The 22,892-nt window shown below is 35.2% G+C and overlaps 1 protein-coding gene across 18 annotated transcripts in view; it reads left to right on the top strand.

Moving 5' to 3' along the window:
- Positions 1-22,892, top strand: part of PLEKHA5 (pleckstrin homology domain containing A5) — a 277,031-nt gene that overhangs the window by 146,982 nt on the left and 107,157 nt on the right. For 9 of the 18 annotated variants that reach the window (XM_059185923.1, XM_059185918.1, XM_059185935.1 and 6 more), the window contains exons 5-11: positions 323-443; positions 4,419-4,523; positions 7,213-7,285; positions 12,938-13,038; positions 17,111-17,226; positions 17,522-17,539; positions 20,421-20,888. In XM_059185923.1, coding sequence (XP_059041906.1) covers positions 323-443; positions 4,419-4,523; positions 7,213-7,285; positions 12,938-13,038; positions 17,111-17,226; positions 17,522-17,539; positions 20,421-20,888 — 1,002 coding nt within the window. The remainder of the gene's footprint in view (positions 1-322; positions 444-4,418; positions 4,524-7,212; positions 7,286-12,937; positions 13,039-17,110; positions 17,227-17,521; positions 17,540-20,420; positions 20,889-22,892) is intronic. The other 9 variants (XM_059185925.1, XM_059185930.1, XM_059185936.1 and 6 more) reach the window with 1 other exon arrangement.

Here is a 22,892-nt window from a genome sequence, read left to right as displayed (position 1 = left end):
TTAGTATCATTATTGTTTTCAATATTAGAGTAGCTAATCTTTTAACTGAAGTTTTAATTTTCCAGTTAGATGACCAAGTAGAATATCTGTAATAATGCTTATTAAAATCAACATGACTTTAACCTATGTTGTGCTTAGAAGAAATGTTAATTTTATTTAAAGTAGTTATAAATATTAAGCTCTGACTCTAGGGCTTATTAAGCTGTAACTAGTATCCAAATAGTTTGAAAAAGTGAGACACCAGCTTTGTTAACTCTCAGGAAGCTTCATTGTAAAACAGTTAACATATACAACGAGTTTTAGCATTCTGACATATTTTTAGGACCGTTGCAACCATGACACCTGAAGAGAAGAAGGAACGACCTATAAGCATGATAAACGAAGCTTCTAACTACAACATGACTTCAGATTATGCGGCGCACCCAATGAGTCCTATAGGCAGAGTAAGTTATTTTGCTTACTGTTGAGTTTTGATAGCTGGTGTAATGGTAGCATCTATTACTCTTAATGCACTTAGGATTGTAGAATAATAATTATATAATATCAATAATAATTTCATTTTTATTCTTACATGAACCTAATTACATTTGAGGTAAATGACTTAAGCAATGGTGTAAAATATATAACTAGTAAGATTAAGTTTTAATAGTTTAATGACTTTTTTAAAAATATTATAGAATTCAGATTTTGAATAATTTTGCAAATGTAATGGATGTTTGTGTGGAAAAATGACAATTTATTGAATCAGCTGAAGTTTTAAAAGATGAATGGCATAGAAATCCCTTTTTCTGACTGTTATGTACACCTAGATTGAGTAGACAAACTTTTTTTTTTTTTAAGATTTATTTATTTTAGAGAGGGGTGTTTAGGGACAGCAAGAGAGAGAATCTCAAGCAGACTCTGTGCAAAGCACAAAGCCAGACAACCATGAGATCATGACCTGACCTGCAACCAAGAGTCAGACATTTAATCAACTGTACCACCCAGGTGCCCCTGAGCAGACTGACTTTTTAAAAAATAAATGTAAAATCCCTTACTGCCAAAGAGAAGCCTTGTGCCAGTGTGCTTGATAACTCTGATATATTTAGAATCCATTATATTAAAAGTGCCATAGTCAAATGGAAATAGAGGTAGATGGTTTTTCTCTATAATTAGAAAGAAAAATGGTAATTGTTTAATCTGTAATCCTAGGAGCCTAGATTTTATGTCTATAAAAATTTATAGTTATTGCTTCTTGAACTTTAAACCACAATATTAGTATTTTAAATTCAGAATTCTAGTAAGAAAATTTTAACAAACTCTTGGAAAATATGCTACTAAATCTGAATAAATAATTGCCTTGAAGTTGCTTTTCAGTTTTTAAATTAATGCAAAAGAATCAAGGGATAATAGCATAGGGATAATAATTAAAATTAATAATATTTTATAACTTATAATAAAAATACTTTATAAAATTTGATATCTAAAATTATTTAAAAATTTATAGTAATAATTATAAGATTAATAATCAAGGGATTATAATTTTAAAATAATATAGGGGCACTTGAGTAGCACAGTTGGTTAAGCATCTCTTGATTTTGATTCAGGTCATGATCTCAGGGTCCTGAGATCAAGCCCTGCATCGGGCTCCATGTTCAGTGTGGAGTCTGCTTGAGATTCTCTCTCTCTCTCTCTCTCTCTCTCTGCCCCTCCCACTTGTGCTGTCTCTCTCTAAAAAAAAAAATAGAGTAAAATAATTATAATATTAAATTATGGTTATTGTAAAGAAATGGATAATAGGCAATTATCTATTTTAAATGCCTCTTTTAACATTTTTTGTTTTAATGTTCTTAAAATGAGATTTTGTAGAATATTATAAGTTAATGTAAATTTCCAAATAATGGAAGTAATTCTGAATTTTTTTTAAAGATTTTATTTAAAGATTTCTTTTGCTTGCTTATCTGCTTTTATTTATTTAAAGATTTTAATTTGCTTATTTGACAGAGATCACGAGCAGGCAGAGAGGCAGGCAGAGAGAGAGAGAGAGGGAAGCAGGCTCCCTGCTGAGCAGAGAGCCCAATTCGGGGCTTGATCCCAGACCCCTGAGAGATCATAACCTGAGCCAAAGGCAGAGGCTTAACCCTCTGAACCACCCAGGCGCCTTGCTATCTGCTTTTAATAGTGTTGTTTCAAATATAGAAAGTGAACAGTGTAAAGTCAAATGTCAAGAGAAATACTCAGACATAAAATATAAAACATATCACATCAAGTCAACACAAGACTGGAAGGATCTGCTTAAGGTCATGTAGCATTTTCTCCTTGGGCAACTCTGAACTTAAACAATACAAGACAGATGGTGTTTACTGTATTCTTAAAAGTGTCCATAAGGGTACACAGTCTTCTGAAATACTGCTTTATTTAGCATGAAGATTTACTTTGGCAGGAATGGTAGTGGTAACCAACAAAAACAAAGAAGCTGAATTTGAGTTCTCATAAAAGTGAATGACATCAAATTATTTCTAATTTTTCAACTTATCTAGAACCTAGCATATTTCATTAGAATTTGGTTTTTTGAAACGTCTGTTAGTACATAATAGTATATTAAGACCCAGTATCAACCACATTTTCCCCAAAGAGTGTTTCTTGATTAATTTTAGCTTACTCTTGGATAATGCTTAAACATAGTATAAAACTCAAATGGTATACTAGGACCCATCTACTTCTCACCTCTGAGCTCTGGCACCCAAACGACCTTGTGATGCAACCGGTACCAACTGTGTGCATCTATCCATTTAAAATAACTGTTTTAATAGGTATGGAATATCTTTCCTTTGTCAAATGACTATTTCTGTTCTACTGTTTCTTGGAGCTTATTACATGAAGAAAATGACTATTTATCCACAATGTTGTCAAAGTACTGTGCCAGAAAACTTTCTAACCTCTGAAAATCAGATATGTGAAAAATGGTAGCCTTTTTAATTTTAATTAACATTTTTCATATTATGAGTGCGTTTGACCATTGTTTTCATATATTTAACAGTAAAATTTCATTTTCTGGGAAGTGATTTTACATAATTTGCCCATTTAAAAACTAGGTTATAAGTTTTCTTCTTATTGATTTCTAGAACATTAAAGGTATTATTGTTATATGAATTGCAGATATGCATGCATGATTATGTATAGTTTAATCTCATTTTTATTTTGATTTTTGGGTTTTATGTCATATTTAGAAAGCCCACCTGCATTCTGAGTTTGATTTTTAAAAATCTTCCATTCTCTTTTGTAGTGTTTTTATAGTTTTGTTTTTGACATTTTTATATCTGATCTACCTGGAAAATTTTTAGTGTAAAGTTTGAGGTTCCAATCCAGCTTTCTTTCTAAATAAATTCTAAATAATTGTTGGCTGGCCCTCAACCTACCTATCATTTTTCTAGATTTTGATAAAAATATATTAATGAAGCATTATAATGCTCAGTTACCCTACTAGCATTTTATGTTATATAAAAATTCAGAGGGCGCCTGGGTGGCTCAGTGGGTTAAGCCTCTGCCTTCGGCTCAGGTAATGATCTCAGTGTCCTGGAATCGAGTCCAGCATCAGGCTCTCTGCTTGGCAGGGAGCCTGCTTCCTCCTCTCTCTTCTGCCTGCCTCTCTGCCTGCTTGTGATCTCTCTCTGTCAAATAAACAAATAAAAATCTTTAAATAAATAAAAGCAGATAGCAAGCAAAAACAATCTACTTTTCATTAACTCTTAAAGATTTGTTCATTTTTACCCAAGGTTTATTCAATTTATATAGCAGGTAGGACAAAATACTGCCATATATTGTACCTTTTTCTTTTCTTTTCTTTTCTTTTTTATGATTTATTTATTTATTTTGAGAGAGAGAGAGAGAGAGAATCCTCAGGGAGACTCCCCACTGAGCAAGAAGCCCAATATAGGGCTCGATCCCAGGATCCTGAGATCATGACCTTAGCTGCAGACAATGTTCATTGCCCTAACTGAGAGGCTCTTGGTTTCAGCTCAGGTCGTGATCTCAGGGTCAAGGGATCAAGCCACCGGATAGGCTCCACACTGAGCTTGGAGTGTACAGGGGATCCTCTCTCTCTTCCTCTGCCTCTCCTCCCGACTCCACGCCAACTTGTGTGCGTGCATGGGCACTCTACTCTCTCTCTTCCTTTGTTTAAAAAAAAAATTGCATGTTCCAATTTTAAAGGACAGATTGTAAAACTTGTGATTCTTTGTAATATCCTAGGTGAAAAATTCTTTGTGAATTCTTACACTTGAAACAAGGAAGTCCTCAAAGGCAGAATTGCTATAATTCACCTAAAAAGATTAAGTCCTGCAAGTTTCAGAGAAATATGAAGAGATAAAACTATGAAGATGAAATTCAAATACCTACACATTAATAACACATTTTCTGTTTTGCTTTTTTCTATTTAGACTTCACGAGCTTCAAAAAAAGTTCACAATTTTGGAAAGAGATCGAATTCAATTAAGAGGAACCCTAATGCACCTGTGGTCAGACGAGGTTGGCTTTATAAACAGGTATTTTTTGTTTATTTTCTATTTGATGTGAAAGAGAGATGGAATCAAGAGAGACCTTTTCAGCTGAATATACCTAAGACAGTTACATAAAATGGAGAAGAAACTGAAGAGTAATGATCCACATTCTCTTTATTACCACTGAAGACCATTAGGGGAACAGTCAAGAAGGAAAAGATCATGGTTACTTAGAATAGAGATAGTATGTGTTTGTTACAGGTATTTCTAGATCTGAAATTAAACATGCTATATGAAAATGTTAGCAATAATATGCTAAAATTATCCAGGCAGAAACATTTTTTAATTGGGAGAAAAAACATACAGAAGTTTTGCTCATTTTTCTATTCATATAAAATCATTAAATGTGTACAGTTACATTCTTCTTTGCTTTAATTTACAGAGAGATCTGATCATAATTGAGATTTTTCAGATTTTTCTCAAATTTTTGTTTTTAGGCTCTCAAAACTACTCTCTTGGGGCGCCTGGGTGGTTCAGTGGGTTAAATCCTCTGCCTTCAGCTCAGGTCATGATCCCAGAGTCCTGGGATCGAGCCCTGAGTTGGGCTCTGTGCTCGGCGGGGTCCTGCTTCTCTCTCTCTCTCTGCCTGCCTCTCTGCCTGCTTGTGATCTCTGTCTGTCAAATAAATAAATAAAATCTAAAAAAAAAAGAGGGAGAGAGAGACTACTCTCTTAGTATGGTTCAGTCTCAGACACCCTAATAAGTTGGGGGTGTATATTGTTCTGCTGTTTGGAAAATCTGGTAACTAAGCTTTTTTGGAGCCTTGCCATTATTTTGAGAATTAGTAAGGATATATGTACATTGATTTTCCAACATCTGTTTTTACTGCTCAGAGGCTGTTTTCTTTTTTACTTTCTGGTTTGCAGCTGGGTTTCCAAGTTAAGTGACCACGAGATAATTGAGATAATGTACTGGCATTCAAGACCTTTGTCTTTGTTCTATCTCTGATTATACATGTATATAGATGATACAAAGAGAGTTAAATATTAGGTCATTGATAGTGCTAATTATTCAGTCAAATATTGCTAATAGCTTTCAGATTACCTAATAATTATAGTCACTGAAATTCATAATGAAATTGTTATGCAGCATTCATTAGACATCATTCCATCTTAAAGTTGGGGTGGCGACTAACTCGTATTGAGAGAGGGCCCTCTTAAAATCCAGAGAAATCCCAGTCATTCAAGCAAAACAGTTTTGTCAGTGTCCACTGAGTTGATAATGTAACTTGAATACCAATATTTAATTTTTATTTTAAAATCATCTATATTTTAACTATATGACATTTAAATTTATCCAAACTGAAAAAAAAAATTCTTTTTTAAGATTTTATTTCTTTTATTTGAGAGAGCGTGCCAGAGAGAGAGCATGGGTGGGGAGGAGCTGCCTGGAGAGGGAGAAGCAGACTCCTCACTGAGTAGGAAGCCTGCCTGATACAGGGCTTAATTTCAGGACCCCAGGATCATGACCTGAGCTGAAGGCAGCAGCTTAACCAACTGAGCCACCGAGGGGTCCGTGTCCGTGAAAGTTTTTTTTTTTTTTTAGCTAGTCTTTCTAATAAGTCCAAATTATGTTCAGATAGCTTAGCATAATATTAAGCCTAATAGAGTATATGGGACTTCTTTAAAATGGTTTTTGTTTTCGTTTCTTGATCCCTTGATTAATTTATATTGGAAAATTGTTACCAATGAGTGTTTCTTTTATAATAGATATGTGACTTACAGAGAGTTTGCAGAATCACTCAAAAGTCCAAACTTTTTAATTATTTGTATTAATGTTATTAGGAACTAAAAATACCATATACCATTAAAAAGATGACTTTTTTTTAATTTTTTTTTTTTGGTCCTTTGAGGTAACTGTCAATTTTAAGGACAAATCTTTTGTTTTGAGATTTTTACCTATGTAATTGAAGTTCTAAAGTCATTTTTAGGTGGTTACAGCTAGAAATAAATAAGAAATATTAATGCACATCCAAACTGGCCTCTCTCTTGCCTTGTGTGTGTTTCATTTTCTTTTGTAGTTTTGCTTTATTGCATGGGGGAAGGTAATTTTTATTAAAATTATAATTTTGTTTGAGCTTGGCATTTTTATTAACTGAATTACTTAAAAGAAGCTGCCAAAGAGGCACTCTTTCTTGCAGGATGAGCAAAACCCAAACTGTCCATGTAGGAAGAAAAAAAATGTTTGTGAAATGTATTTGTATGCTAAGAGTCCTTTATTCTTAGTCTTTTTAAATCACATTACCTCTGGGATGATTTTAAATCACATATTTTTCTTGTTGTTGAAGATTAATGTATTTATTAAATCTGGTTTACCAGAATATATACAATGTTGCATAGTTACATTATCCCCATGTTAACAGACGTGTGTTTGGGAAAGTGAATTTCAAATCGCTTACAAATATGAAGCTGAATCAGTTTTCTTCAAAAGTGTTTTTCATGTGAGAGAATGACTTTTCAGAAATGTGTATACTTGGGAATACCTTCATGCTCGCATGACCCAAGTCTCTAGAAAACTTCCTCCATATTTTGGCTTTTTAGTTAGGTTTTTGTCTAGCCTATATTACATACATCTTGTCCTAAAAGCTTATTTTAAATAAATGCATCAAAAAGGAATTTGAATTTTCTGAAATGAAAAAAAAAAAAAAAACCTTTAAAATGCTGATTTAATTTAGGACAGTACTGGCATGAAGCTGTGGAAAAAACGCTGGTTCGTGCTTTCTGACCTCTGCCTCTTTTATTATAGAGGTAAGTTTCCCAAAAACTGTCTTTAGTGTACTATCTCATAATTGCAACAGAATGTTAAATAGTAGATACTTTTTTAAAGAAAAAAACAATTCTTTGGTTGTTTTATTATCAACAAACAATATCAAGAAAACCTTTTCTTCATCCATATATAATACTGAGCAGTTGAGGTAGGCCTGAAAACAGTATAGTGCTTCAAGAGGATTAGTCTTGAGTTGTGGTCCGATTTCTGTAGTTTGATTGTGTGAATCTTATTTATGTTTTATGTAAATAGCATATCAGTCTTCACTTTGTAATGTTATCCTTGAATTCGGTGCCTAACGGATTAAAGTCATTAGTGTGATGAGATTCTTCTAATGTGTCAGCTTTGTTAGATCCAGCTGTTGATTCATTGAACACACCGTACTCCCCAGCAGATGTCTGGAGAGTATCAGAGATTACTCTGATGTATTGGCAAGTTTTTTTTTAAACTACAAAGAAATGTACTTACCATGATCTCTATCCTCCTTTTCTTAACTATGACAACCTCCCTGAGACATGAAGAAAATTGTATAAGGGATATATACCAGGCTGTTAATGTTGGTGTAGAGGAAATAAAGGTATTATCTCAGGTATGGGGACATAGTCTTCATTTCTCCTATATGGATATCATAAACTCCTTGTTGAAATATGTTTTCTTATTAATAAGTGGACAGAATTTTAAAGCCAAAGTCCAGGGAAATCTCTGCTTTGTGCTATATGGACCTGTTAGATGTTACATGGTTCATACCTAACAAAGAAAAATCTACATAGGCTGTGCTCTCCATAGAAATCTACTTTGGCTGTAATATAAAATCATGAATCTGGACAGTAACTCTTTCCTTCCTACTTTAAAGTTCAGTTGGAAACAGTCACTCAAGAATTGGAGTGTTAAAGATGTTTAATAATTTATAACCTTTCTAGTTAAGTATTTCACAAGACACAACAAGATTTTAGAACTGATTAACAACTTTAAAGTTTGTGATTACACCCAAAAAGTGTGTTGAAATTCTGTGGTCATCTATCAGAGCAACATAATGCAATATAATGCATCTTAACCTTCCTATCTGAAATTACTAGAATGGTATTCATCTATTTTTCCCCCACTGCAAACTGTGGTTGAGAAATACTGCTGAGTCAGAATCAACCAAACCTATAAAATTTCATTTTGTCATAGAGATGTTGGTCAGGCAGCAATTGTGGTATTATCTTTAGTTTAAGTGCCAACCATACTCTACAATTTTCCTTAAAAATTCCTTTAAAATTTTCCTACCATTTTTCTATCCTTTCAGAAAGTAAGAGTGATATATAACTCATGCATTATTTCTAATCTTATAGTTTGTACTTCTCTCTTTTATAGTTTGTAGTCTACTTAGAGCTTTAAACAAGGACAAGAAAATATTACTATTCTCATATAAAATTCCTTAATGTTAATTAACAACAAAAAGAACCCTGACTTCCTTATAACTTGCTGTTGTTGCTCATGGAAGGGTACTGCTTAATTAAAATAGAATAACTTTTAACCTAATTTTTTTAATGTAAAAGTTGAGTTCAGAAGCCATACTGAATGTAAGATTCCATATTATTATTAACCAGGTACATTTTATACTCAATATATTTATTAATTTTAGTATGGTTTGCCAGACAGGAGCAGTGTAAAAAGGAAAACATCATTTAACTCACTTCTGCACTTCAGATGGCTGGCAATGAGTAGATTATACACTTTCACTATTTTATCAACAGGAATTGTCAAATTTGAAATTAAAACTACCAGATTTTAGTGAGATGATCATAATACCGTGCATTTTTTTGAGCATTTACCATATGCTGAGCATGTAACATAGATGATGTATTTCATCTGTTCCTTATAGCCATTTAACAAGGTAGGAGATCTTACTTTGCCTGTTCACACAAGAGGACCCTAACGGGCAGTGAGGCTGTATTATTTGCCAAAGGGTCTCACAGCTAGAAAGTGTCAGAGCCAGAATTTAGACCTAGGCACTTCTCTGAACCACAGGATTTTTCCTTATACGGATTTCTTATCTTAACCTGCTGAATACATTAGCCCCCCATTCATTTCTTCTGCATCTTTCCAAGTGTCTAGTATACTGATGTACATAGTGCACTGTCAGCATATTTTTACAAATCAGTCCACAGTTCACAGATATGGAAAGTAAGACAAAATAAGTGACTTGCTGTTTTTCACAGTAAGTTAGTGGCCAATACCAGATGGAAGTTCAAGTTTCCACTGTTCCTTACAAAGTAGCAGGCATATTAGGACAGAACACTTAGATTGCTCTGTTTTACAGTCTGTCTACTGACAATACTTATTATGGGATTTAATTCATTCAGCAAATATTTATTGAGCAGGACCTGCTTCGTTCCAGTTGCTGTCAAAACAGTGAAAGAAAGTTCTCATGAAGCTTCACTCTAGAGGAATCAAGGAGTCAGTAAATAAATTCAAATAAATAAACGATACGATGATAGGTGCTTTTAGGAAAATAAGGTCATCGTATGAAAGACACACATGGAGGAAAGATTTCTTTGGATCAGTTCTCTGAGCATATGTTTTAGACAGCAAGGTCTGAATGACAAGGAAAAGCCAGATGAGTATAGTATTCAGGCAGGGGAGCAAGAGTGCAAAGGCTCTGAGGTTAGGAAAGTGGGACAGTGAAGGAGCTGAAGGAAGCCATTGCACCCAGCTCGAGGGCTGGCAATAGGGAGGCAGGTGGGAGGAATGAAGATTGCACCAATGTCAGATTCTACTAGAATTTCCGTTCTACTATAGATACCGTAAGGAAACAATGGAATGTTTTCGGTATATGAGTGATATGCTTTGATTTACATTGTGGAAAGCTCACTCAAGCTGCTCTTGGAAAACGGATTATAAAGAGGAAGGACACCAATACATTACTAGGTAGTAGGATACAGAAGTGAACAATATAAACTCCTCTCTTCATGCAACTCACAGATTAGCTAAAGGAGTCTAAGAAGGACTGTCATAGTGTTCAGTTGTATTGATTGAATGTTGACCAGGTGTACAAAAAAAGAATTAGGAAAGAAGGGTGATCTAGACAGTGGACTTAAGATTTTCAAAGCATGAGGGAGCATGGCATATTTGTAATATTACACATGGGGCTTATGTAGCTGGAATGAAGGTTATGTCTGCAGACATAGCAGGAGTAAAGGCTAAAAAATAAAATGATGCACAGAAGGCATTTGTTTACAATCTTAATGAGTTTTGACTCTATCCTAAATGCAAGAATAATAATAGGATCAAATGCACATTTTAGAAAAATTACCCTAGCACTTGGAACTACAAGCCAGGAGACCAATTAACAAAGTATTGACATATTCTAGGTAATGATAGCTAGTAATAATATTCCAGTCTGTAAGTTATGTACCCAGCTGTAATTATATGTCTGTTTTATCTTTGACCCAAATATCTTTAAAGCCGAAGTAGAAGTGGGGAGTCTAAAATGTTAACTTGAATCCAGTCAACGTTGAGATTCTTACGGTTCTTGTCCCAGGTTATGGCCCCAGGATGGGAGCTCTGTGATCGAGATTAATGTGCAAGAGCCTCACCAGGGAGTGTTCATGGGAGTATTATTACCTGCAGGGAAGGAAATAGGTTGGGGTGGAGGGAGTTGGGCTGCCATCCAGTCTAACAAAAGGCCCGTCTCACCCACCGGGGGACTTTGTTCCTTCTACAGATAATCAGTACCCACTCTTTGCTTGTCAGTGTATACAGCCCTTAAGCTGTAAGACACTTAGTTAGGTCAGTCTTGACAGAACTAAACAGAAGAATGCCATGATTAGGGACATTTGAAGAATCTAGTGAAGAACTCTTAGGATAGTCATTTGACAAAAGATGAAGATTTTTATAAATGCAGTGCCCTTAGTTTTATATAATAAGGGTGTTATTTATTGAATACTTCAAATGGGCTGAGTGCATTATTGAGTTCTTCATGTCTCTTAGCTCATTGAACTCTCACAACAATCCTTTGCAATAAGTCCTGTTTTCCTCAGTTTTATAGTTGATCAGAGATACCCAGCATCGATAACTTGCCAAGATCTCATAGCTGCTCAGTGTCCGTTTGGGAAACCATTTCTGATGAGGCCATGAAGTCACCCTACACCATAGTGTTCTGCATATTCTGAAATAACTTTAGAAAAAGTCACCATTTCCAATAATGCAACATTGGAGAATGTATTATTTGATAAAAATGATTTTTAATAAAGATGACTTCATGAGCTATTTCTGATTATATGCTTTATATAAACAAAATGGATTTAAAAGTAGAATGTGACTCATTCTTTTAAATTCTCATATTCTCTATAATTGATGACTGCTTTCTCCCTTTTTTTTTTTAACCTTTTAGACTAAATCTACACTTGTGTTCATTCTTTCATTTATTAGTGAACTCTACCTGAAGGAGCACAGTTATAGTAAGAGAATTTTGTTGACTTATGAGAAAAGCTACAGAAATAACCTCTATTGAATGCAACTTTCTTTTGGAAGTTTCATCATATATATTAGAAATGAGAGGAAAATAAATAAAATTACTTGTTAAGTTTATGATAATAAAAAAAACAGGACAAGCAGAGTAAAAAGAATTATTTCTCATTTATGGTTTTTCTCATTGCTGAGTTCATCAGCCTAATGCACAGCTTTATTAACTTGTCTTACAAGTTTCTAACAATGAACTGTATATTTCGAGTTCCATAAACATCTCTGCCCCCAAGCAGCAATAATGTGAATCTATACTGTGCCAAGATTAATGTTTTATCATTTTCCTGGGTATGTTTTATGTGCTTGCCTTATAGGCCTGTAATTTATTCCCATAACTTCGTTGTGTATCAGAATGACCAGTAAAAGCTAACTACAGTTATGTTTTAAAAATCATATAATTTTTATAGCATAGTTTTAAAGATGTATATTTATGTAGATGTATTTTAGCATCTACTGTCATTCTAAATGTCTTCTTGGAGTCGACATTGTAGTGGGGAGAGAGAGTTGGTAAATAAATAATAAAGCATGTAGTATGTCTAAAGTATGGGGGTTGGGGCAGTAAAGTTCCAGAAAGAGGAGAGAGGGCTCTAGGATGGTTTAGAATGGGAAGCAGTGTGGTCAAGGAAGGCTTTATAAGGAGATATTTGAGCCAGACTAGAGGGCATGAGCAAGTGAGCTGTGCATTTGTCCTGGTTTGAAATGGTTGGACATTTAAATCCTACCAGAAATGGGGGGGGGGGGGTTGATTTTCTAAGGTTTCTTTGTTATTACTTATATGCTAATATATATTTTCAGTGAATCACATGTTAAGGGGTTTGTGGACTGTGGTATATATGCCAAACAAATATATGGGGTTTTTTTTGTCTAATTGACATTTTTCTGATGTGTGAGCACCCTTTCTGATTTGCTTAGGATGGGGAAGCTTAGTGAAAATGAAGAAGTATATATACTCGGGCTTTTTAATATTTCCTTTAAAAACTTAAAAAGAACTATCTAAACAACACATGAGTACAGTTCACTTATATATAGGAACCTTTTGATTGCATCAGAATAAATTTTGAAAAAATTTATTCTGCTTCCTGAGAACATTTAAAATTCTAATCAGATGCTCAATTATCTCTTAGATGAGAAAGAAGAGGGTATCCTGGGAAGCATACTATTACCTAGTTTTCAAATAGCTATGCTTACCTCTGAGGACCACATTAATCGCAAATATGCTTTTAAGGTAAGGAAATAGTCATACTTTTTTAATTCTGTATTTGAATCTTGCACAGATTTTAAAAATGGATTATAAAAAATATTTTAGTGATGGTCATTTTTATATTTAAAATATATTAACAGTCTTAAGTTTGAGTAGGAGAATCCTTTTTAATTAGGAAGCATGTTCTCAAATATCTAAGGGCCAGGTGTCTTCATGTCTGTACTTCACAGTGGTTCTAGATAAAGCAAATATGTGAAAATGGCTAATAATTGGTAAATATGGCTGTAAGTGTCCTGGTGATCACTATACTATTCTTAAAAGATACTGTATATTTGAATTTTTTCATAATAAATTTGGAGAAGAGGACTGTAGGAAACAACTGTGGTTTTTAACATATGTATGTATATGATCTCAGAGAGTATTTGCAAAGATGTTCTTGGGTCTAAGTACATAATGAACATCAGGTAATTTTGAGATAGTATTGACATTGAGATGTTAAAACTTACTAAATCCAATCAGACCTAAGCCCCCCTCCTTGACTAGCAATGTCTATCCACTTCTCATATGCTGGTTTGTGAAATACTTCAAGTTAAAAGCCACTTTAATGATATTTCAGTTATTTTTGTTTTCAAAAGCCATACTGCATTCCTTGCTTTATGACTGTGGCTGAAATAAATTTTAGAGGTCACTTATTTTTTAAGTCAGTTTTAAGAACTCTGAAGGGTTTGATGTTAAAATTTCATTTGAAGGGGAAGGTAAGGGTAACATATGCTGTAATTGAACAGTGAAAATGTTTGCAGCCCTATAAAACTGATCCCATTTTTACTGCCCATCCACATTTTTGTTTATTTTTATTTTTTTAAAGATTTTATTTATTTATTTGACAGAGAGAAATCACAAGTAGATGGAGAGGCAGGCAGAGAGAGAGAGGGAAGCAGGCTCCCTGATGAGCAGGGAGCCCGGTGCGGGACTCGATCCCAGGACTCTGAGATCATGACCTGAGCCGAAGGCAGCGGCCCAACCCACTGAGCCACCCAGGCACCCAACTGCCCATCCACATTTTTAAAGAATACCTAGGACTGCAGCTTATTTACAACTTTTGCTAATTAACATATTGCATTACTATCTATAGAGAAAAAAGTAGGAAAGTTAGAGTGGTGGGCAGGGGGTGGGGGTGAGGGGGTAGTGATGGACAGCCTCAAGAAGGTGATGTCCGAGCAGACACTGTGGGTAAGAAGGGAATGGCATGGAATTTCAATAAATTTTATTAACATCGTAAACCAGAGGAACAGAATTAAGTATTTATGATGCTATAACAAAATTTAATATTGGTAACTTAAAATAATAAATTGATAAAAGTTACTTTCACATGTAAGACTGTATGATACTGTTATTTGATCATGAGTTTAGTTTTTGTGTTTGCTCATCAATTTGGCAAAAGTTCATTGAATGTACTCTTATAGGACATTTTGCTGGGTTCTTAAGACTCTTAAGTATTATAATGTTGAAGTCTCAATAACAGTGACAATGCGTGTTAGGTGTACTTTCTCTGTAATTATTTGGTTTTGATATTAATTTTATTTTCTCTGTAACAAGGGTAGTAATTTCTCTCTCAAATTCTCTTTTGCAATGTTGTTTCCTTCAAATTTATGAGCGACTTTTGACACTGAAGCTACTGTTTATCACAATGGTGAGTAGAAACTTGATAGACGATTGTAACACTTAAAGGTAGATAGCAGACTCTGTCATTATCTAATAAATATTTCTACTTGACAGTTGGCAGGCATGGTATGGTTTGTTGGCATAGAAGTTGTGCCTGTACCTTGATCCTCTAGCACTAGCCCTGTTTCTTCCATTGATTACAGATGTGGACAGTGGTCTTTCATTTCTCCAAAACCCGATTCAGGCAGTCATGGCTTTAATCATTTTAACAACATGTAGCATTTGAGCTGATTCTTTTACATTGTTTCCATGGATAGTTTTATATCTCCAACAAAGTCTAGTGAGATTTGTTGCTTATAGAGTTATTTGGATCACTGTGTTTACTGAATTTATTTGTCTTGATTCTTTCTGAAAAAAAATTTGTTGAAAAAGCTACTTTGACACTGTTAATGAAGCAGATAGTCAAGATTTCAAAGTCTGTAGCTCCAGATTTATTCCTCTCCAGTTTTTATATTCAGCAGACTTACTATGTACCTCGTGCTCTCCTTTACCTCATTGTATGCTGGCATAACTTATTTTTCCTTGTCTTTCAGTGTGTGATGGGAAACGGTCACAGGCATTTTTACATGGAGATTAAGAAGGTTTCCTCCACAGAATTCTCTGCCTTGCCCTTTTTTTCTCCTTTGATACAGCTACTACTGCTGTCCTTCTTTGCCCTGCCAGCCCCCGGGCTAAGCTGAGCTCTTAGTGCTCATCCCTCATTGATGCCTTTATTTCATTCTTCTTCCATTTCTTAGGAACAGAGGCAGATTGATCCACTATAAAGATAAAAACCCACTTAACCACTTCCATAGGCCTTCCTCAAACCCAAAATGTTTACATTTTTCTAACATCTTAATTCTATTGTTTTTCAGTGTTCCATGGTTTGTTGTTTATGCACCACACCCAGTGCTCCATGCAACAAAATATTTATATTTTAACTCTGAAACTTAAAATGAAAAGCTAAAGGGAAATACCATTTTGGATCATTTCTTAATCTTTTATATTTGTGTGTCTATGAGGATTAAACAAAATGCTTCAACAGTAGCACCTTTTGAAGACTGAAGAAATTGCTAACACAAAGGGGAAATGCTATATTTCTATTAATTTTGTTGCTAGTTGCTCTAGAACATTCTTTTTTTGTTGAAGTATAATTGGCATACAATTAGTTTCAGGTGTACATCATAATGATTTGCTATCTTTATATATTATGAAATGATCCCCATAGTTAGTCTCCTTACCATTTGTCACTATACAATTATTACAATATTATTGACTGTATTCTCTATTCTATATATTATATCCCTGTGACTTAAGTTATGTTAGAACTGGAAGTTTATACATCTTAATCCTCTTCACCTTTTTCACCTACCCTCCAATCCCTCCTGCATCTGCTAACCAGAATTTTGTCCCTGTATCTTTGACTCTGTTTCTGTTTTGTTTTGTTTGTTCATTTGTTCTGTTGTTTAGGTTCCACATATAAGTACAATCAGACAGTATTTGTCTTCCTCCATCAGACGTATAACACCTGGCATAATAGACCTCCAGGTCTACCCATGTCATTGAAAGATGCCATTTCTTTTTTATGCTTAAGTAATACCCTGCTGTGTGTGTCTGCCACATCTGCTCTAGCCATTCGTCTGTCAGTGGACACTAAGCCTGCTTCCATATCTTAGCTCTTGTAAATAATGCTGCCATGGGGGTGCATATATCTCTTTGGTTTTTGTTTTGTCTTTAAAGGGTTTATTTATCTATTTGAGAGTGAGAGCATGTCACAGCAGGGTGGGGGAGAGAGAGAGAGAGAATGAATCCCAAGCAGGCTCCACACACAGCACGGCTTGATGCCAGGCTCCATCCCATACTCCATCCCACGACCCCGAGACCAGCACCCAAGCCGAGTCTGATGCTTAACCAGCTGAGCCACCCATGCATATTTCTCTTTGAGTTGGGTGTTTTTTTTCTTTGAATAAGAAGAGGATTGTTTGATAGTATTGTTTGATAGTTTGATAGTTCTATTTTTAATGGAACATTCTTGAATAAAGAGGTGTAAATTGTAGTCAATGGAAATTGCTAGGGATGCATACATGGAACAGGCATGGCAAGGAAGCATAAAAAGGAACCTCGTTTCTTACCTCCTTTCCTTCCCACACACCTTTTTCCTCATTTTGATTTTCAGAGGAAAAATGACAATGTTGGGAGGACATTATAATAGTTATATTTTTTTCAAGATTGAATTACATTTTAAGTCACTCATTACTGTAACTGTGTATAAGCCAAGTCTGATTTCTTAGAAAGTTGATAGTGATGATCTATGTAGGGAACCACTTAACTGTCTTTCTTTTTCCTTTACAGATCCCATGTATCTGTTTACAATGATCCTGTCATTTTCAATCAGGCAGCCCATCCAAACATGCGGACCTATTATTTCTGCACTGATACAGGAAAGGAAATGGAGTTGTGGATGAAAGCCATGTTAGACGCTGCCCTAGTACAGACAGAACCTGTGAAAAGGTAAATGCTTGTAGGGAAAATAATGGTGATTGCCACTTACATTTTATTCCATGCCTGGCAAGTGTATATCGTTATCATAGTACATATCATTTTATTAGTCATGATATAAAATCATTTCTTCCTCAGAAATCAAGGATTAATTCATGTTATATATTAAATTAATACACCGTTAGTTAATTTGAGATACCACCTGCATTTTTATTCCACATTTCCTCTTTATTCATTTTCACCTATCAGTGTACTGAGGTGAATCCAGAATCCTAACATTCAAACTGAATATTCTTTCTTCTTACAGAATTACCTTTAATTTCCGGTAAGTACATTTTTAATTGTTATCTTAAACCTACACAAGACAGTGTTTAAGGCCTCAATCCTAAAAGAGAATTTATATTCATGAAGTTAATTTTATTGTGCTTTTATATTATGTTGTATTTTTTTGGAGTGTAATAAATAGAAATAAAAAATTTTGATGAGTTTCATTTCTTCAGCATTTCCTGATTAATTCTGAAGACTTTATGATAAATGTCTCCAGAAAACAGCCCATTAAGCATTAAAATCATTTCTAAGTATGTCTGTTTCTTGATAAATTCTACCTTCTTTCTTTTGAAACTTCAGTACTTAGAATTCTTGATAATATTTCTAATATTAAAATTGATCCGTGATTTCTTTTTCTCTGCTTGAACATCTGAATCATTTTAATAATCAACTATATTAAGAACTAGTGAGAGGAAATCTGTTTATACAACTACTTAAAAAGCAGCTGAATGATGTGCTTTAAAAAAATTATATTCCCGTGTTTTGGAGAAAGATCTGTGACACAATTAAGTTCTTTTCCAGTCAGCAGCAATTGAGTATATACCTTACACAGGGAAGATGCTTACTTGCAAGTTTGATCTTTTTTCTCTCTTCTCAGGGAATTAGGGAGTTGTTAAAATATAAATCTTTAGTTTGGTGGGGAAGAGGGAGGGTTAGTGTACGTACTAATAAAGTCTTTTGACTCACTAGTTAAAAGACTGAAGTTGATGCTATATAAATACATTTGTGTTTTTTTTTAAATCCTCAGATAATTTTAACCCTAAAGTAAAATTTTCAAGGAACTATTTAGAATAAAGAAATCTGTATTATAATTTAAATATATGATTTCTAGATAATCTCATATTGAATGTTACCCTTATCTCAGAATTTCAGTTTCTTTTTTTTCTTATATTTTCCATGCTAAAAACTAATAATTACTCATAATTTAGGATGATAAAAAGAGTAGTGTTTTGGTTGAACTTCTGATAACCTATTAGTTAATTATGTGCCTGTAACAATTTTTGGCAGGTTGTGTTGATATAATTTACTCAGCCAGAAATTATTGAAGACCACCCATGTGCCCAGCCTGATGTCACCATTATCTTGTAGGAATTGTCTTTTCTTGTACTTCTCGCTGTTGGCATTTTTATCCTGCCTTGTTGATCTCACTTAATATTTCAAACGGAAAGAACCTAATATTGTAATATTTCATAAGTATAGGAAGAGTTTGTTTGCTTGGTTTTAAGGTAATGGGCTATCTTTCCTTTATGTCTAGAATACCCAACAAATATTTATCAGAGTATATCACCTAAGAGATAAAATGCCTAGCTTTTAACTAGGTAGTTCATTTCTTGTAAATTCATTTGTTCCCATTTGAAAAGTCAGTATATATGTCTTTTTTTTAATGATATTTCTTAAATGACAAGTCTTTGGAAAAATCAAGATAAAAAAGGCAGTTCTGTTCTAATATAAAATAATAGCTATAAATTAACTAGAAGTAACTATGTTTAAGAATTTTTTCAGATTAAAAAATTTTTTTCAGATATTTGATATTCACTCTTAAAACTACTCCTTCACCCATATATTTCATAAGGATAAATATGCTTTTATAAAAGTGTAAATCTTCTATCTTTTAAGAGAAAGAAGCTCTGTAGCATATCTTTGTAAACTTTACCAGTGTCTAATACTGCTTCCAGTCTAGAAGCTGTGAGTTATATCCAACCTAAATATATGGATCATATACAAAAATTTACGAAAAGCCGTCCCCTTTCTTTTCCTTGTTTCCCTCACTACTCATATTCTAACCTCTGTCTATAGCTGTATGTGTGTGGGCTGTATAGTTCCTGCCCGTCGCTAACACTGGCTGCAATACCCATGTTGGCATCAGATAGGAGCTGTAGTCTGTATTGAAGTGTGGACGCTTGGCCAGTTCTAGAAAGGCCTCCCAGCACGGCATGAGCTTCGCGATTTCGTGCAGGTTTAGACACTCAGCTTGGTCTTGTCAAGAGTCCGGAGGTGATTGGTATCAGAGAAACTGATTCTCATCAAAAAGACCTAGCTAGAACCACTGGAATGGTGAGCAACAAAACGAGGCCTGGTCACATACTGACAGGCAGCGCATTCTTCCATTGGGATGGTGGACACAGAAAGCCAGATTCTACTCCAAAATTGCTTAATGAGATGGGATGATAATAGTGATAAAGTCTGTGGCAGCCAGTAATCCCATAAACCTGGTGCTACAGTTACCCCCACTTACCGAAGAGAAGACGGAGTCACGGTAAATCTCCACACCTTGTCCGGAGACATGGTCAGCAAGAGGCATTGTTGCAAGCTGAACACAGCTCGGTCTGGCTGTGAGAGCCCTTAACCAAAAGTCAGGTCCTCTTGAATACAGACATGCTGATTAGTCCTACGGCTCCCATCTTCGACGGTATCAGACTCTAACTTCTTTGTGCAGCTGTTTCCACAAACCAGACTCAGCATTTGTCTCAAGATAAGTTAATCCCTCCTCCCGGCTGGAAGCCACGTTGTTTATTTCAAATGATCAGCTGTGGTAGTCCTTCAAGTGTGAATTTTGTGGTTTTACTGTCAAAGGGCAATCCTAATTTGCTTTATTTCCTGATTTCTAATGGGGTCACTCATCACTTTTTATCCTCCGGTGCTTTATATACACCGTATATTCTATGTTTTCTTCCCCCACCTCCTTTCTGCTTATGCAGTATGATACTGTGCTTGAGTTTTCATATCACAATATTGGATTTATACAGGCTTAGCCTCTGTGACCCTTCCAGTTTTTTTAATAAAGTCAAAGGTAATTTTGCATTTTTTCCTAGATTGAATCCAAGAAATAACATGTGCATTATTTCATCTGACTTACTACCATTTTCTTCTGATTTCAGAGTGGACAAAATTACATCTGAAAATGCACCAACTAAAGAAATCAATAACTTTCCCAACCATAGAGTGCTCATTAAACCAGAGGTCCAAAATAACCAGAAAAACAAGGAAATAAGCAAAAGTGAAGAAAAAAAGGCATTAGAAGCTGAAAAATACGGATTTCAGAAGGATGGTCAAGATAGACCTTTAACAAAAATTAATAGCGTAAAGTTGAATTCACTGCCATCTGACTATGAGAGCGGGTCAATATGCCCAGCTCAGACTGGACACTATAGGTCAGTGAATGTGAATAGTTCGGAGAACAAAACAGTCAATGTCAGCCTGGCAGATCTTAGAGGTGGAAATCACCCAAGTATAGGGCCTTTACACACAGAGGCTGATCGAGTCATCCAGAGGACAAACTCGATGCAACAGTTGGAACAGTGGATTAAAATCCAGAAGGGGAGGGGTCATGAAGAAGAAACCAGGGGGTAAGTGTCTTGTCCTTCTGTGTTCAGAACTCAGATTCCTTTCACACTATGCCTGTGGAGATTGGTTTCTGACACACCTATGGAAAAATACTAGTTTAAGTAGTGTTTTTAGGCATAATAGCTTCCTGTATCTCTTCTTCATGGTAATCAGACATGAGTGTTTTTTTTTTTTTTTCTCTATCTCCCATTGTTCTGTTCAGATTTCTCAAAGAGATCCCTACCCTTTAGAGGAGAAAGTTAAACGTACAAGTCCAGTGTACTGTGATAAAATGAAGGAAGAGCATGACACAAGAACAGGGACAACCGACACAGCCTGTGGGTCCAGGAAAACCTTCTGCAGGAAGGGAAATGCAGGCTGAAATGTAAAGGTGGCATGCTTGTCTTGGTTTTAGATAGCCCAGACTGCAGAGTGGACAGGGAGCAGGAAAAGGAACCCAGAGACATCCAGTATGGCTTAGGTGCTTCGGCTGTGATGGTGCAGGAGAAACGAGGCTGGAGACAAGCCAGAAGAGATGTGTTCACATTGGCGTTTCAGAAAGATCTCTCCAGCTACAGGATCTGGAGAACAAATTAGAGAAAGTTCTAAAGCTATTGGATTAAGTGAAATAAGGAGAAGAAAGGGATTTATTTAAGATAGGATTGACAAGACTAGTGGAGTGCTTAGATATGCTTGATTGTAAGCTATTCCTTGCAATTTAGTTTGAGTAATAGGGGAAAATCAAGAATGACACCCTGCTTTGAGGCCTCTGACCATCAGGGGTGGTATTTAGTGCCTTTAACCGCGTAGAGAAGATTTGGAAAGAAAGAAAATAATAAATGACTGGAGAGGTTAAATTGAGGTGCCTGAAGTCTGTAGCTCCCAAGAGAAATCTGGATTTGAATAAGGTTTGGAGCATCATCATTATATCAAAAGTACTTACAGGAAAGGATGAGAGAAGATAAATTTATTTAGCTGGAGTAAAATAAAGATTTAGCTGGGTAAAATAAAGATTCTAAAGGAAAACCTGAAAGAACACTTATATTTAAGGGAAAAAACGGATTGTGGGGGCCTGCAAAGGAGATGAAAAGTAAAGGCCAGAGGAAATGGAGGAAAAGCAGGCACCTTCTGATGAGAAACAGTGTTCTGTCATTAGGCAGGAGTTTGCTGATACAAATTTTAAAAATAATGTCGGAAGAATTATCTGAAGAGTTACTGTGACTCTTACCCTCAGTAGTAGAAAACCGTATAACAATGACATCAATGTGTTTCAGCTAAATGAAGATTAACCTAACAGTGAGACTTCTGAGGTATAGGAACATTCTTCTAGTTTGCTCAGTTGGCGTGGCTGGCTTCTGTGCCTGTAAGCCCGAGTCTCTCCTTTCAGGAACAGCTCAAAGGCCTGGGTGCACTTGGCCTCATCTTTTGTTACCTCAACCAGCACTGCAAAAACACTCCCACAATGTGTTCACTTTCATTTTCTTCTTCTCCACCGTCAGCACTCACTTTTCTGATTTTCCCAGGGGAGAATTGTGAGACATATTTATTATTTCTGGCTGAAGAGAAGCCAGAGTTAGTTCGGGGCAGGGGGGGCGGAGGCTGAACAGATGTTTGATTGTATTTAAGGTAACCATTTTCAGGGAAACAATAATAAAAATCCCAGCCAGAAAATTTGCTGAATCTCTACCCAGCAAATTAAATCTCACTTCTTAGTGAAATCACTGTCCTCAGTGATTTCATACTTTCTTACAGTTGAAACTATAGTTAAAAAGGTTCAACAGACATCTGGAAGTTAGATTTTCTTAATTGTTGGGCATAAATATTAGTTTCAAGAACTTCTGGGTTTCTTGATTGGTATAATTAACATACGTAAAGGCTTTCTGTGTGACTTTTTTCTTTTGAATGCAGACCTACGCCTTCTGAAGGTTATTTTGAGCTAGGATTTCCTGTGTTTTTCTCCCCTCCAACTTTGGATTCTCTGGCTAGAGTGTACTTTGGGTCATTGAGATAGATCATCTACATTATCA

This window comes from Mustela lutreola, chromosome 8 (genome assembly GCF_030435805.1).
Source record: "Mustela lutreola isolate mMusLut2 chromosome 8, mMusLut2.pri, whole genome shotgun sequence".
Lineage (NCBI taxonomy): Eukaryota > Metazoa > Chordata > Mammalia > Carnivora > Mustelidae > Mustela > Mustela lutreola.
The sequence above is the reverse complement of the archived record's forward strand: the minus strand, read 5'-3'. Positions and strand labels throughout refer to the sequence as shown.